Source organism: Ictidomys tridecemlineatus, unplaced genomic scaffold (genome assembly GCF_052094955.1).
Source record: "Ictidomys tridecemlineatus isolate mIctTri1 unplaced genomic scaffold, mIctTri1.hap1 Scaffold_323, whole genome shotgun sequence".
Classification (NCBI taxonomy): Eukaryota; Metazoa; Chordata; class Mammalia; order Rodentia; family Sciuridae; genus Ictidomys; species Ictidomys tridecemlineatus.
The window spans coordinates 44,516-62,694 of record NW_027522389.1 but is presented as its reverse complement, the minus strand read 5'-3'; the positions used below and the strand labels follow the sequence as shown (position 1 = coordinate 62,694).

General features: G+C 33.6%; 1 protein-coding gene across 1 annotated transcript in view; it reads right to left on the bottom strand.

The window, feature by feature from the left end:
• LOC144373236 (axin interactor, dorsalization-associated protein-like) overlaps window positions 1-18,179 on the bottom strand; it is an 82,772-nt gene that overhangs the window by 54,082 nt on the left and 10,511 nt on the right. Inside the window, exons 5-7 of the mRNA XM_078036339.1 lie at window positions 4,237-4,359; window positions 2,363-2,485; window positions 1,432-1,548 (exon numbers count right to left, since the gene is read on the bottom strand). Of these exons, the coding sequence (XP_077892465.1) occupies window positions 1,439-1,548; window positions 2,363-2,485; window positions 4,237-4,359 (356 nt within the window). The 3' untranslated portion in view covers window positions 1,432-1,438. The remainder of the gene's footprint in view (window positions 1-1,431; window positions 1,549-2,362; window positions 2,486-4,236; window positions 4,360-18,179) is intronic.

The following is an 18,179-nucleotide window of genomic DNA, read 5'->3' as shown; positions in this document are numbered from 1 at the left end:
CATTCCCTTCATGCATTGTTCATTTAAAATAGTGAATATTAAAATACATGGGTTCTACATGTAACCCACAAAAAAGCTCCTCACAAATCTTTATTTTCTGTGTATCAAATATCCACCTTGTGTACTATGACAGTTTTATTTATGTCTCATCAAGTTAAAAGTAATGTAAATAGTGAAATTATAATAGGCTAATAACCTGCATATTTTCATATGAATGTCAATATATCTAAATAGGAAATAAATGGCAGTCGTATCTACCTATATTAAAAAAATAGAATATCTTTCCAAATTTTGCATACTCATCACTTTATAAAGACAAGGTATGCAGGTTTTAAGGTTTCACAATCAGTTGTCAGAAAAACAGCAGTTGTTCCTGCAGTATCTCATTAGCATCTGACTCAATTATTTTTAGATGACATGATTTAGACGACGTAAACCCACTCAAAAATTTGTAATTATTCTGAGAGAGATAGTTTTAATGTTAACCCTAGAATCATTTAATGTTAACCGTAGAAACAATAGCAATGTGATATAGAACAACTAATCAACATGACTAAAAATATGCTCAATTTCAGAAAAACAATCTGGTCATCTGGAAAAAAATCACAGCTACAATCTGGGGAACACTCCCATATAAGATATTGATCTGATCAAGGCACACTATTTCTAAGTAGAACTATCAGATGAGGGTGAATTTAGGCCAGCTCTAAGGAACAGCCTAAAAGACAGACCATAACTGATCCAATTTCCTTTCAAAGCAATCTAGTACTATCCTACCCACTTCAATTCAAAAGTTTGAAGTTAATTCAAATCAAAAGACCATATTGGAGCAAAAGTGAGCAAATGTGTAAACTCTAGCACATTCTTATTGCTGTATTAAGTTTGAAGATGAGCATACCTACCACAGCAATATTGTTCCAGGAAGCAGGGTAGGAACAGTGGTAAATTAGGAAACAGACTATTAATTGCACAATTAATAGAAAAGTAAAAACAAGTTTCAAAATCTACAATAAATCTGTATCTAAAGGAGTCATAACAATGAGGTGCTGGACTTTAGTTCTGTGGTACAGCTTTGCAATGGACTCACTGGCCTATAGATATGGTTCACTTCCTGCCTCCTGAAGGATGAATATGCTACACAGAGCTATGATGGTTTCTACTGAGTGGTAAAATTCACAGAAATTCCACATTACTCATGTCAGAATCATTCCTTGTGCAAAGTTTGATGTAGATGAAGATAAAGTGGTTTCTTGGTCAATAACTGCAATTTCTTTTAAAGTCAGTGGGTTTCTTGTATCTGTAACCACAATAGATTTAAAATACTTTGATGATTGATCTACTCCAATGTTACATTCTCGATAAGAGGGACTAAGAAGAAACATGAACTAGTAACCATTAGAACAGTATGAATCCTATATGTATATCACTTACAGTTCTATTACAGTTGGCCCAGGTTTAATCTCATCCATCTCCATGAAAGCAAAACACTTGATGCTGGTAAACCTTTTTTAGGCTTGTAGTGTTTGAATTCAAAGAAGATAGCTGCACCTAAGGAATTAAAACAAACAACATAAGCCAGAGACCACACATTTCTTATGTGTCACCAGAAGCCTATGATTTTACAAAGTAACATGTGTCAAACAGTCTGATGACACAACTGTTGATAACTCACTGTGGCTGTCACTCCAAGCTCTGGTACTAGCATGTCTGAGTGACATTTCTCCATATCATTTAATTCTACAAAGTACAACAAAAATGTATAGCAAGAATGTAAGTTATGTACACAGGTAGAATCATAAACTACCAAAGAATATAAAATATTAAATACCACAAGAAAAACAGAAGTTACTTAAGTATCAGCAGTACCTATAGAAATGGTTTCAATAAGCACCTGTATTAGATAGAATAGAAATTTAAGAGTTCCTTTAAAAAAAATTCTACCTTATATCATTTCTCTCCCTCCTGAAACCACGCCCAGATTGTCCTTTCCATATTCTTACAAACTAACTGCTAGTTATAGTATCTTTTTACCCAATGCATCTGATTGAAAGAAAAAAAATAATTATTTAACTGTGAGAAAGTAATCATTAGGTTCCTAAAAGGACTTAAGGTAATTATTAGGGAACCTGCTTCCTTAACTCTGTATTATGAGAAAAACTTCCCTATCAAATAATATTTAACCACATTTATTACACAACTAGATAATGCAACTGCTAATTCTCATATTTTAAAAAAATTTTTGATTTGACTTTAAGTCAATATTCATAACTATGTGACATAAGATCTTGTGTTAAGTATACTATGAACACAAACCCAGATAAGTACTGTGTCCTTAAGAAGTCAGTAACTGATAATTACAAACCTTTGGTTAATTTTTCAATATGCTTCTGGAGCTCAATGTCCACATTAAAATGAACATATGTATCTTCTTTTCTTGAAGCCACAGGAGTATCTTGCACAGGAGTTAAATCTATGTCATTCAGATCTGGAGAAACAATTAAGTTTCTGCTTATGAGCATTCACATATACAGACGGAAAATATAGAAACTGCAAAGGTTACAGTTCCTAAAGAGGCATGGAAAGAGCTGAGAGGAGATTCTCAGGCTAAGAGATTCCTATTTGGTGTCAGCAAGTATGTGAGAGTTGTTAAAGTTCATGGGGTATGTGGAGATAAATGAATATAGACTGGATAGGAGACCTCATGAAGGGGACAAGGAAGCCTTTACATGGCCCAAGTGGACAAAACTTGATCTTCATAGTGAAGTGGTAGGAAGCCTTTACATGGCCAAGTGGACAAAACTTGATCTTCATAGTGAAGTGGTAAAAAGAACAAACATGTTTTTTTTTCCCCATAGGGAATATCCCACTATATATTTCTATGCCAAAAAAAATCTGGAGTATATAATTTGCCACAATGGAGCTCTGCCACCAATTTCTAACTTTGATCAAGTATATGGCTTATTTAGAAAAGCCTTTAAACCTAACCTTATCATAATTTCCCTGTTAAGAACCAAAAATGGATGAGAAAAGCCAACAAAAACCCTTTGGTTAATGAATAATTTTTCATATATATTATCTAAATTCTGGTTATACTGTTTACAACATACCCTGAATTTACAACAACCAGATGGCACGTTATATATAGTTTTAATTTTCCGGGTTTAAAAATCTCAGTTTAGTCAAATTCAACATGGACTCATTTAATAACTCCTCAGTGTTTATGTGTTATTCATTTATGTGTCTCAAAAAGCTCAAAAAACAATTTAGTACATTTAATAATTAAAAAAATATTTACATAAAAATATTTCAGTATAACATATGCAAAGGTAATTTAACATTTACAACATCATTAAATATTTTTGTGTTTTAAGTATACTTTCTCAATGAGTATGCAGTTTTATAAATGGCCTATCAAACAATGTAAATATTTTCCGGTACACTATATATTTGATAACTGGTAACCTCGGAATTTAAAAGTGTACCAGTATTAGTGCTGTGGATTATGTTCTTTAAATAAATGTTTTTCTTTGTGGTCATATTTTTCTTTTAATTAGCACTAATGAACCCATGGATCTGACTTTATTTCTGCAATTGATAAAAGTTCCTCCATTTAATTTCAGCACCGATCTGTTCCTTTGGTGCAAAACTACAGATTAAAATAAGCCGTTTGTACTAACTATAGTTATTTCTGTAAAATGGCATAATTTATTCCTTAATCACATCATCATCCCACGGGATTGCTTTCAGGGCATGGATGTTATGGTTGCACCCTACTTCCCTGTCCCCTGATTTTCATCTGCCTCTGTAGGATTCACCTAAGTAGATACCTCAGTAGCACAGGAAGAAGAAGGGGCTGAAGCAGGAGAGATGGGAAAATAGGAAATGGGGCTTTGTGGAGAGAAATGAATATAGACTGGATAGGAGAAGGTGAGGGTGCTATTGTTAATCTATATCCTGAAGACTGTAGCTGCTGTTAAGGACAATGTGTATGTTTAGTCTGCACATTAGATGGAATCTGAAGAGCAAAAATCTATACAAACTCAAAAGCAAAAGTGAATGTATAAGTAGGAAATATTTTTTGTAAGTCTTTTGAACTATGTTCTGTTATGATCTCTTCTAGGATTTTGCCTCATTATAGAATGCATTAAAGTAAGTTGTCACATATACAAGACCATCCCCTGTCAAAAACTTTGTCCCATATGAGAAAAAACATAATGCAATTTGCCAGTTATTTACCCTTTATACTAACTGTAATATAGGGATCGATGCACTGTCCAGTGTCTTTCAGACCAATTTTCTCAATCCTGATAGTGAGTAATGTCATTCCTGGTTCTGATGGCAACCTTGGTAATAAAGTACCTGGCAACAGAGAAACCTCAGTAAAAGTTAGCTCCACCAACAATTCAGAGTAAATACTTTGACAAACAGAAGATATAGCCTACCTCTTAGGAACTAGCTAGGCATTATGTATTTTTATTTCCGAAATTCATGAACATCTGATGTTATACTTTTTTAGAAAAATATTTAATTTTACACATAATATATCTGCATTTCCCAACCATAAATCACCTTTAAGCAGAAATAATCATTTCTATAATAATAGTATATAGTATGTATAATAAAAGTATGTTAAAAAGATTACTTGAGGAAGCCCAATTATACATAATTGTATAATATGCTCACATAATATTTATATTCCATATGTACTTCTATATTATACTCAGCATCTTAATATGAAGTGGTAGAACAAAGACGAGAAAAGCTTTTAAAATACTTGTTATACTGTTCTAAAGTCTGAGACATTTAATATCAGAGTTGATCAATACATTCTTCTCTTTAGTTACTCCTAATAAAGAAAATAATTTACAATTTGATATTTATGTTTTAATTTAACTATATAGTCTAACTTCTATTCTTCATTCTATTTTGTATGAGTTATTCTCTCAGAAATTAGTACTATAGAGACTGCCATATAAAATGGCCATTTGTATAACTGAACATTTTCCCCAAAACCAACTAAAATTTTTAAAACTAAAAACCTACCCAGAACAACATGACAACATTCACCCACCAAGGACATATGAAGGAAGAAATCAACTGTTCAGTATGTTCCCTTTTTTGAAACTAGCAATAGAGAACAGATGCAAATAAGCTGATTTTAATCAAGTATGTATACAGAACCTCAAAATACACTTAACAAAAGATTTTGGTTGATGTTTTTCAAGTTTCTATTCAACAATGTGTTATGCTACTTTTAATGATGAGTTATTTGAAATACATGAAGCAATAAACACACTACATTTGAAAATACACATTTGATTGATGGCAAATGTGGCTTGAGAAAATTTTGGGAGGTGATGGGAATGTTCTGAACTTGTATAGTGATGACAGATGCAAAACTCTATAGAGGTGTCAAAAATCGATGAATTTTATACTTACATAAGGGAAATGTTATGAAATGCAAATTATACCTCAACAGTGCTGTTAAAAATGTATTACTTTCTAATTTAAACAAATATGAAGACAATACAGACAAATGCAATAATGGGAAGGCCTGGAGGCTGCAGTCCACTGTTGCATTAACAAACCTAAATGGGCTCAGGCTGATATCATTAAATATATACATTATACCTTTTATGCATCTTCTTTGATTGACAAATGAGGGTACTTTTAGAAGAGGGGCTTGTACCTGGACATCTGGGATGAACTTCAGAGAGTTAAAAAACACCTCTGAAATTTTATGAAAAATGTGAATATGTATACATTTATATTTATATACATACATATTCACATGTATGTATATCATATATGAATTTTTCTGCAGAAAAGTTCATTCTATTATGTAGTACATGGCTGTATAAATATGCTACAGTTTATGTACACATTCTTGTGTTGATAGACATTTGAATTACTTCAAGTGTTTGGATATAGTTAACAAGGCTATAATAAATACTCTTCTGAACATCTTCTGGTTCCCATAAGCACCCATTTCTGAAACAGAGGAATCACTAAGTCACCTGGCATGTTACCTCCATACCTACTATGTAATGACAATCCATTTCCCAAGGTGGTTGTGCCAATTTTTATTCCTAGCCCAAGTGCAGTAGTGTTCCCATTGCTCCACATCCTCACTAGGTACTGTTTTCTCAGATTCTTCATGTTAGCCAATTTTGGTATAAAGAAATCAATCATTTGAATTTGCATTCCTCTGAAGATTAATAAGGTTGAGCACCTTTTAGAATAAATCAAATATATGATTTCCTCTTTTCTGAAGTGTGTTCAATTATTTTGCTCGATTTTTTATTGAGATATCTATCTTATTGAGCTGTAGGAGGTCTCTATTATTTTGCTGGACAAATGTTTTACAAATAGCTTCTTAGTACTTTTCCTTTATAAAGAATTTTTGTTGAAGTAGAGCATATACATTTTAAAATGTACAAATTGTTAGTACAGTTTGCTGAACTTCCACAAAGTGAATACACCTGTATAACTAGTATCAGATCTAGGAAAGATATGATCAGCCTCCTGGGAGTGTCCTTCCCCCCACCATATCCAATTCAGTCTTCCAAAAGATAGCAACCATTGATAACTTCTAACACCAAGTATTAGTTTTGAATGTTAAGAATGACTTTTCTCTGCCATGGTGTCTTCTGATTATGATAAATACTTACTGCTAGTAATATCAAATTTCTTAATATCTTCCTTTACTATCAGTGCTTTTTATGTCATATTTAAGACAACTTACCCCACTCCAAAATCATAAAGGTATTATCTTGAAAGCATTTTATTGTTTTGCCATTCACACTTAATTCCATATGTCACACAGAATTATTGACTATGGTGTATAGTAGGGGCTTTAATTTCATTCAATTTCACATAAATACTCAATTGTCTCAGCACTACTCATTAAAAAGACTGACATTTTCCACCACTGATCTGCAGTCCCACTTCAATCATAAATCATGTGGCAATCACTTTCTGAGTTTTCTATTCTGTCTTACCGGACTGTTTATCCTCTTACCACTAATACAGTATCTTCATTCTATAGCTGCAATAAAAATTCAGATGAGTTTCAGAAAGAGTCTATCTTTATAAACTGCTTCTTCTAATTTATGAACTAGTATATATCTTTACATTTTAAAAATCATTACAATTATTTAATAGAATTTTATTTGACCTAAAAGCCTTCAGAAATAAAGACCTAGAGATCCAGGGAAAACTCCTGTTTTTATGTTTATGTTCCATGAAGAATGGATGGCCATGTAGAAATGACTGGAAAAGGGGGTGTGAGCTAATGGTAAAAGGCTGCCAGGGTCCCAGCAAGCCCTGTCTGGTCATCTTCTTGGCCTTCTTTCCTTCTGGACCTAAGGCAGGTCCTGTCTGGAATGAGGGTTTTTAAGAGAGGGGGGAAGGGAGGGTAGGGGGACAGGAAGGGAATAGCAGGGAAGGAAGGAAAGAGAGAGGGAGAGAGAGAGAGGGAGAGAGAAGAGAGAGAGAGAGAGAGAGAGAGAGAGAGAGAGAGAGAGAGAGAGAGCACTTTCTAGGTTTTATGACTGGCTTTGGGAGAGAAGGGTGAACGGACAGGAAGGCAGGAGGAGAGCAAAGGCTTTGCTGCTGAGCTTGCTTTTGAGATTCCAATCTCCTTCAGTTAGAAGTTCTCAGCAGGCCAAACCCCACCCTTTGGGTTATCATATTCTGATCTGACCCTGCCCAACTTCCCCCTCTCCCTCCCTCCTCCTCCTTTTCTCCTTTTAAGAAGGGAATGTGTAGATCTTTCCATCTTTTAAGATCTTCTTTGATTTCTCTCTTTAGGGTTCTGTAGTTTTTATTGTATAGATCTTTGACTTCTTTAATTGATTCTCAAGTATCATTTTTTTGAGGTTATTGTGAATGGAGTAGTTTTCCTCATTTCCTTCTCAGAGGCTTTGTCACTGATATACAGAAATGCCTTTGATTTATGGGTGTTGATTTATATCCTGCTCCTTTGCTGAATTCATTTACTATTTCTGGAAAGATCTACCTTGCTCTTGGATAGGCAGAATTAATATTATCAAAATGACCAAACTACCAAAAGCACTATATAGATTTAATGCAATTCCAATCAAAATCTCAATGGCATTCCTCATAGAAATAGAAAAGGCAATCATGAAATTCATCTGGAAAAATAAGAGACCAAGAATTGCTAAAGAAATCCTTAGCAGGAAGAGTGAAGCAGGGAGTATCGCTATATGAGACCTTAAACTCTACTACAGAGCAATAGTAACAAAAACAGCTTGGTTTTGGCACTAAAACAGACTGGTAGACCAATGGTACAGAATAGAGGACACAGAGACTAACCCACAAAATTACAATCATCTTATTTTAGACAAAGGTGCCAAAAACATGCACTGGAGAAAAGATAGCATTTTCAACAAATGGTGCTGGGAAAACTGGAAATCCATATGCAACAAAATGGAATTAAACTCATAAATCTCACCATGCACAAAACTTAACTCAAAATGGATCAAGGACCTAGGAATTAAGCCAGAGACTCTTCGTCTAACAGAAGAAAAAAGTAGGCCCTAATCTTCATCATGTGGGTTAGGCCCCAACTTCCTTAATAAGACTCCTATGGCACAAGAATTAAAACCAGGAATCAATAAATGGGATGGATTCAAACTAAAAAGTTTTTTTTCTCAGCAAAAGAAAACAATCCGTGAGGTAAACAGAGAGCCTACATCTGGGAGAAAATTTTTACCCCTCACACATCAGATAGAGCACTAATCTCTAGGGTATATAAAGAACTCAAAAAGCTAAGCACTGAAAAAACAAGTAACCCAATCAAAAAATGGGCCATGGACTTGAACAAACACTTCTCAGAAGAGGATATACAATCAATCAACAAATATATGAAAAAAATTTCAACATCTCTAGCAATCAGAGAAATGCAAATCAAAACTAAGATACAACTCCAGTCAGAATGGCAGCTATTATGAAGACAAACAACAATAAGTATTGGAGAGGATGTGGGGAAAAAGGTACACTCATACATTGCTGGTGGGACTGCAAATTGGTACAGCCAATCTGGAAAGCAGTATGGAGATTCCTTGGAAATCTGGGAATGGAACCACCATTTGACCAAGCTATTCCTCTCCTTGGACTATACCCAAAGGACTTAAAAACAACATACTACAGGGACACAGCCACATCAATGTTTATAGCAGCACAATTCACAATAGCTAAACTGTGGAGCCAACCTACATGCCCTTCAGTGGATGAATGGATTTTTAAAAATGTGGCATATATACACTATGAACGTTTTTTAAAGAGAATAAAATTATGGCATTTGCAGGTAAATGGATGGCATTGGAGAAGATAACGCTAAGTGAAGTTAGTCAATCCCCAAAAAACAAATGCCAAATGTTTTCTCTGATATAAGGAGGCTGACTCATAATAGGGTAGGGAAGAGGAACATGGGATGAATAGATGGATTTTAGATAGGGAAGAGGGGAGTGAGGGAAAGGGAGGAGGCAGGGGATTAGCCTCCTAATGAATGTGGAATGAATGTGATGGACATCATTATCCAAAGTACATGTCTGAAGACACATATTGGATGTCAACCTACTTTATATACAAACAGAGATATGAAAAATTGTGGTATATATGTGTAATAAGAATTGTAATGCAAAAAAAAACAAGTATATGTATAACGTGAATTGGCATGAACATACTTTATACAAAGATAAAAAAATGTGCTCTATATGTGTAATAAGAATTGTAATACACTCCATTGTCGTGTATTTAAAAAAAATAAAATCAATAAAAGAAAAAGAAGGGAATGGGGAGTGGGTAGGGAAAAACTGTGGAATGAAACAAAATTAACTTTTCAATGCACATATGTGAATATACTATAATGAAACTCATCATTTTGAATATCTATAACATACTAATTTTAAAAAATGTAAATAAATAGATCAGTAAAGTAGATGAAAGGGAACAGTGGGAGGGAGGATGGGGAGGGTGAAGGGACTGAATTGGAGCAAATTATATCCCATGCATTTATAATTAGTCCAAATGAATCTAATGTCAAGAATAACTATTATGAACAAATGAAAAAAAGAATAATGACTTCACTGTTTTTATAAAATGCATTCTCATAAACAATTCAATTGAGAGAAATGAAAAAAGTAAAAGAGAATGTACAATTCAACATCTCACCAACCATAACAATTATTAAGTCACTCTTCCATCTTTTTCCCTAATTTCAAGATTGCTCCAGTTTCCTTTTCCTTTTGATATTCTTTTATTTCTTTCAATAAAGGTTTATTTTCTACATAAAATTCTTATATTTCTTTTGTTGAATTTATAATAAGGTCCTTGATATTATTTAATACTACTATAAATATTATAATAGTTCATTTTCTAAGCAATTATTACTTGTTTGAGATAAAATTGATTTGTCTGTACAGATTTTCTATCCAGGAACCACATTATCTTATTAATGAGTTATGAATAGGTTTTTTGCATATATTCTCTATATATTCATAAATGTGCAAATAAAGAACATCCCCCCTTTTATATTTCATTTTCTTGTCCTAGTGCAGTAGCTAGAGCTTCCAAAACAATGCTGATGAAAAGAAGTAATAGACACTCTTGTTTTGTTCAAATTCATCATTAAACGATTTTGGGCTGTAAATGTCATGTAGCCATGTTTTATCAGGTTAAGGATGTTTTTCTGTTCTTTGACAAGAATTGTTTAAAATCAAGGCTGTATTTCAAACTTAACTGAAAACTTTTTCTGCATTGTTGACAACTTTATGAAATCTTTCCCCTTAATCTGCTAATGTGAACTACCTTGATAAATTCTGCTAACAATAATTTGAAAAATCACTCATTAGTTCATGGAGATTTTCTGAATTATTTTCTACAGCATCCTATGTTTATTCAGTCAATCTTCATATGGCAGTTACTTTATTTCTAACTTTTTATCATTATAAAAAACACCTAAACAGAGAATCTTGTGTATATGCAAATGTTTCCTCCTCTTTTTCCTGTATTTTGGGGGTGCATCTTCAAAGTAAATTCTCAGGAATGGGATTGCTAAGGAAAAAATATGTACTTATATGTTGTTAGAGAATGCTCAATTCCCCTCCAAAGGAACCTCACCATTTTTCTGTTCCCACCAGTGATTAATAAGTACCTATTTCCCCTAAGACTCACCAACAGTAGTTTAATTTCTGTTTTTTATTGAAAATAAAGTTGAGTATCTTTTTATGTTTAACGGATGTTTTTTAAATGTGTGTGTGTGTGTGTGTGTGTGTGTGTGTGTGTGTGTGCACGCTCGTGCGCTCGCTCATATTGTCTGTTCCTCTCATGTATTCTGCTTTGGTTATTACAATTAAAATTTTTCTTTATATATTAAGAATGTTGGGTTGGGATGTAGCTCAGTGGCAAAGTGTCTGCCTTGCATTTGCAAAATACTGGATTCAAACCCCAGTTCTAAAAAAGACAAAAAAAGAACCCACCCCACTCCACCCCCCAAAACCCCCAAGAATGTTACTTCTTTTATGTGTTACCTCTTTACTACCTTTTTTGACATTCAAAAGATGATTGCTTTACAACTTTCAAAGTCTTTTTGATGTTAAGATTATTTTTTTCCAAGTTGATATTAAACTTGTTGTTACTTTGGGGTGAGTCAATTTTATAACCTGTCATCATCTAGGTCTTTCAGTTGAAATGGTAGGGCTGATGCTACATTCCTTACCAACAATCTTTTTGCCTGAGACTACACAGTAAGGTTTAATGTAATCATTATGCTTCGAATAATTTAATATGGAGGCAGTGATTTCAAGTCTGAATTTCTTGTTTAATTCAAGGTAGAATGTCAAACATTGTGTTCCATGATGAAGGAAGCTGAGTGTAATTAAGATCATAGATTACATAGAAAGGTGCCTATTTAAGGTGTTTCAGAATGGTCTATAATGTGCTCTCTCTCTCTGCATGGTCAACTCCTACATACTCAGTGAGTCCTAAATCTGGCTAGATTTATTGAACTCCCTCAGCCCTTCTTTTTTGCCAACCTATGACATTGGTGCACATCTCTAATCATAATCATGTGCTTTTGGCTCTGTCTTGCTGACTACACAATAAGCATCCTGAAAGGTGTGGGAACTGTTCCTTTTGTAGTATGCACAAGGAATAAACAGATCTTTGTTGAAGAAATATTTTATTGAATGAATGACTGAATTTCCAGTTCTAGAGGTTATCATGCTCTAGTAAACAAATGGCTAGAGAATCTATATCAATGAGTGAAGAAATAATAAACATAAAAGAAGATCAAATGCTAAAATAATACCATACCATCTATATGCATGTTTTTGCATCAAAGATAAAACCATGATAGTTGTAAATTGAGCCAATGCATTAAAAGGAAGATTTCTAAGTGAAGAATTAACATATCCAATTACATAGTGTAATATGAGAACAAGTCAACTACATTCATAAAATTCGAAGACTAACAAGGATAAGAAAGAAATCACTACACACAATCCAGTGTAAACTGTGCTATTCCAGCTAGATCATCTGCTCTCAGATCTAGAGCAAAGATCAGAAGAAATGTTCTTCCACATGGAATTGCTATGTAAATAAGAAATAGCTAACACTTGTGAGTATTTGTGTTGTGCCACATACTATCCTAATCCTCTCATCTAATCCTCACAACAATAGTTTAGTTCTATTTTTCAGAGGTGAAAAGTGAGGCATAGAAAAACAAATTATCCATAATCACACAGAAGTTTGGCTACAGAGTCCATGCTTTTAACCATCATGTCTCATTTTAACATCTTTATTTTAATTGTCCCTAAAGCCTTAAAAGGAACTGCAGGAGAACCTCCCCATCTCAAGCTTCTGCAAAGTTCCTTTTGCCATGTAAACATAACAGTCACAGGTTCCCAGGATTAGAATATAGACATTTTTGTGAGGCCACTATTTATGCCTCATACTTTTAAATATGGAAAACTCTAAATGGCTACAGCTGTCCAAACCAAGTTTTCAATAACATCCCATGGATGTTATTGAGCTGTCACTAAGAACTCCAAGTAAGGGAGTGATTAAAAAAGAGTAACATTTGAACTTTGTACACTGGGAAATGCACATTCACAGGAATGGACAGAGACTGAGCAGCCCAGATAGCAATATGATAGGTCTTTAACACTCATATAGCAGTGAGCAGCAAGACTGTGTTCATTTGGTTAATTCCACTTTCACTTTTTACTGCAAGACAAAGGAAGCCATTGGTAGCTGGTGAGCCCCAAGTTGTACTGAACACAGAAAGCATGTCTTTTTCTGACTTATCTGCCCCCAACCACCTCTTATGCACCAACCAGAGCAAGCATGCTCTCACTGGTGTCAAAAAGAGTTGGAAGGAATTACTCAATTCAGTGTGATTTTCTGCAAGAGGAAGATTCTAAGCCTAAACCTAAAGACAACTCTGATAAAGTAATGACAATGAATTAGAAAATTTGGAACCATTTTACCACACTACTGTAATAGGGGATACCAAAAAGTCCATCTTGTTGATGGAAACTGTTTATTAACAGGTGGTACTTGGGTAAAAACTCAAGTTGTTCTATTTCATTGTGCTTCATCTGTGGAAAACAATTTGTGAAGGTAGCTATGGATCCCCCAAATGGCTGTTTGTTAAATATAGACAAGTTCCCTCAAGAATGTTTTAAAACTGTGTAAAAGTGTCTGACCTAGCCAAGAATGTTACAACCACTGCCACTGTGGAGAGGAAAGGGAATTGTGCAAGTAAGGCCTCTGCCTCTGCTGGGCACCCCACAGCACTGACACAGACCAAGCAATGAAGCACCACTCTACCTGCAACAGGTACAGAAAAACAATGGGAGAACATCTGAAGCCCCCCACCCCCTGCCCATAACTTCTTTGTTCCAAGAGGATGCTGAGAAAAATGAAGGTCTAAGTATCAAGTAGGATGGCCATAGAGATCATGGAGAATCAGACAATGAAAGAACCACCAGCCTGAGGATGAGTCTGGAGTGACATGGATATGAAGGTCAATGGGATCCTTAAGACCCTGTCCTCACATGCAGAATAGGAAATCATTCTTTTCTTTCAACTTTTTTATTTTTGCTTTTTAAAAATTTCTATTGTTTATATCTCATATCATACTATAAGGACAATTTCTAGTCCAAAATTGGAAATGGCATGACAGTCTTTGTTCCAAAATAGTACATCATTGTCTAGGTCAGAACATTAAAAGAGGAAAATTACCAAAGATTATATTTTTTAAAACACTGATTTGAATTTGCTTTTTACATGATATTGTACAAATGTTTGTCACAGGCATTTACTTCAATAAGAGGTGAGTCAGTCTTCATTTTGCCTTGGTGCTTGGTAAATTAAATGTCATGAATAAGGAGTACAAAATTTGTTGTCCATACTTTTAGGACAGAGATGAACCTGATATCTAAAATGTAAACTAAGCATTATCATATGTGTGTGATTATATATTTATGTCTTCTTTGTTTTAGATTTATCATACTTGTAATTAAATTCAGATGTTTGATACTACCAATTCAAAGTCTGTCACACACATTTTTTAAGTTCACATTTCTTTGTAATTTTAAAATCCAATAAAAATGATATATATAAAATAATATTTTCTATTATTTTGGGATAATTTTAACATAATTTAAAATAATGGTATTATCAAATCATTATTTGGTCATAACATTTTGTAAATGGCACAAAACATGAAATGGGTCTTAAAAATCTAGCAAGAGAAAAATTTTGCAATTTGTACTGCATATCTGCAATTTGTACACACATACAAATTGTGTGAAAATATGAAAACACATGCACAATTTCTTTTGGTTGGTAACTGATTAGTAGTTGAGAAACTGGTCCAACCTTTCAAGATAAAGAGTAAAATCATAAGAAGTTTGTTCACTTTGAAATTATATTAAAAGTTTGATAAAAATCTTAGGGGTCATTAGCATTCAAATAATAATATTTCTAGGTCTGTGAAAAATTATACCTGATTAAAGTTGTTTGTATATAAGTTATATGAATATATTCTTGTTTTTATTTTCTTTATTGACTGGTACTAGAAATATGTATTTTTCTGTGTTCAGAAATATGTGATTTGGATAATGGCTGAATTCTTAAGTGTAACCATCATATCTGGAAAAAAATAATAAATACTCTCACAAAACCTAAGATGAATCAGTGGGTATATGCTTCATACACAGATGCCATTTAGCATGCAAGGAAGAGTTACTACAGGTGTTGGGTTAAAAATTTGAGTGGCCAGAGGACTTTCAAGACAAAGCAGGCCAGATGTTGCTTAGAGCCTTGATGAAGAGCATACTCAATAGACATTTCCTATAAACCAATTTCTGCAAAGCTCTGGAGAAAACTTTTTGACTTCAAGTGACAAGATTCATGGATTAAAAAAAAACTTAGCCAGACTTAGTGGTGCATGCCTGTAATCCCAGGAACTTGGCAAGTTAAGGCAGGAGAGGCCAGCCTGGGCAACTTAGCAAAACCCTGTTTCAAAATAAAAAAAAAATAAGTCAAAGAGCTGGGGATGTAGCTATGTGGTAGAGCACCCCAGACTTCAATCCCCAGTACTACAAACAAACAAGACAAATTATAAAAAAGAAATCTTAAAATGTTTCCAAAACTGCTTGAGAGTAATAGAATATTAACAAGCCTTAAAATTATTGAAAAATAGCTAGGAGAACTTCCAGATAACATTGAATGGTATTTTCCTTTCCTTTCAATATAAGTACATGACTGGATGAGGGACTCTGGCTCTGACTGTTCGGCTCAGTCTGAGAATTTGAGACTTTGAGAGAAAGGAAGTGCACGGAGAGCCAGAGTTTAACTGCACACTTTGGTGGTATTTACTGCTTAACCCTAAATATATTCTGAAATTCTGTGAAATAAGGATGCCCTAATATTCATGGAACAGCAATGAATATTTTGTTGCAGTTTTCAACTTCCTATATGCATGAGTAAGAAAAACACTGCACTTTAGCTGAAAATGAAATCCATATTTGCTTAACTCTCAAGTTCAACTCAGAATTGAATATTTATGCAGGAAAGAAACAAGTACAGGCTTGATATTAAAGAAGTAAGATTCACTCTTCATTTTGAGTTTCAAAAAACAGTTTTTGTACATATCTAAGACTATATAAAAGATGAATAACCAATACAAATCTAGAATAATGTTGAGATTGCTAGGCTTATGTTTAGGTCACTCAGAAATGTTTTTTTAAATTTTGTCTAAAATTGTGTCATGGCTATTTGTGCATGTGGTACTAGGAAACAAATGTAGGGCTTCACACAGGTGAGGCAAGCACCCTACCACTGAGCTACATCCCTAGTTCTTTCTATTTTGAGACAAAGTCTCTCTAAGTTGCCCCCACTGGCCTCAAACTTGCAATCCTCCTGCCTCAATTTCTTAAGTAGCTAGGATTATAAGCATATAATCCTGATCAGCTATTTTTTTATTTGTATTACTTTGGTTTATCATTTAGAAGCTTTAATATTCAACATGATAAATAAGTTTTCAGGTAATAAATAATAGGTTATAAATTTATATCCTCTATTTAAATAAAATCTACTGAGATTACCTTAAGAAAATTAAACTACTATTTGTACTTAAGCCAGTTAGTGTTTAAAGCAGTACACAAAAGTTACTGTTTGTCTTATGAGAATTGAAGGCTTTGAAAATGATATTAATGTCAAAGAAAGGTTTAACAATTTTTTATTCTTTTCAAGAAAGGTTGGGTAAAAATTCATTTTTAATTTTAAATGGGAATAAACTACTCTTGGTAATACCATAGTCATATATTATACTTCATCTCATTAGCTTAACAGTAGTAGTGTTTAGCATGTGTGTTTGTCAAAACTCATAAAGCTGCACACTAAAAAAAGATGCCTTTTATATATGTAAGGGACACCTTAATAAATATTTTTTCAAAAGATCATAATAAGCTAGATGCCATGGCACAAGCCTGTAATCCAGGTGACTTGGGAGGCTGAGGCAGGAGGATCCCAAGTTTAAGACTAATCTCAGCAACTCAGTGAGGCCCTAAGCAACTAAGTGAAATCCTGTCTCAAAATGAAAAATAAAAAGGGCTGAGGATGTGGCTCACTGGTAAAGTACCCCTGTGTTAAATCCTCAGTACCAAAAAAAAAAAAAATACAACAAACTTACAATTATATAAATTACATAAAATAAAGATAATAAAAATGTTATAATTCTTAGGAGCACCCTGCCATGATAATATAGACACAACAGCCTTATCATGAATGAAATCTTGGATGTCCACAGTATAACAATTTTCCCCATTCTACAATTAAGTTAAAGGTCAAATTGTCCTTCAATGACATTTTTAATTTTATAATGACACAGGCCCTGGAAAATATGATCGAAAATCAAATATAGCCAATTTAACTATATGTACTCTTTCTTACTTTGAGGAAAATAATTCAGGGAATAGAAAGGTTTAGTGAGCTTTCTGTATCTCTGAAATAAAATACCAAAATGCTATATCAGAATACAAAAATCTAATTACTTTGGGCTTAATCTTTCATAGCAAATAGACTTAATTTACAGAGTTTCTTTTCAACTCAGCAACCTGAAACCCATAAAGACCTTAATCTGTCCATTTCATGACTTACATCATCTGCTTCAAGGATCTTGTTTGCTACAGAAGTATAGCTAGTGAACAAATAATCAAACCAGAAATTTATAGAACTGGAATCTATTTCAAGTACAGCATGTGGTTTGAAAAGGAAATAAAAAATACAGAAAAATTTTAGCAAATTTATTTACCTCATCATCTCAGCAATCTTGAAATTTCCTACAAATATGACAAGTAAAATATAGCTCTTTCTTCATAAGGACAAACAGATTGGAAATAATTACCTTGTATCAAAGAAACACTAACAATAACATTTTATAGTGACTGTAATTTTTCCAATAACCCTATGGTGTAGGACTGTTAGCACCATTTAGAAGTGATAATGAAAATACAGTAGCCACCACTACCCCAGCAAATGAAAAGTATCATGCCAAATGCTTTGTATGTGGTGCCTTAATTTTCATTGTAACCCTATGAATTAGGCATTGTCAACATCTCCTTTTATAAAGAAAAAAGTACAGT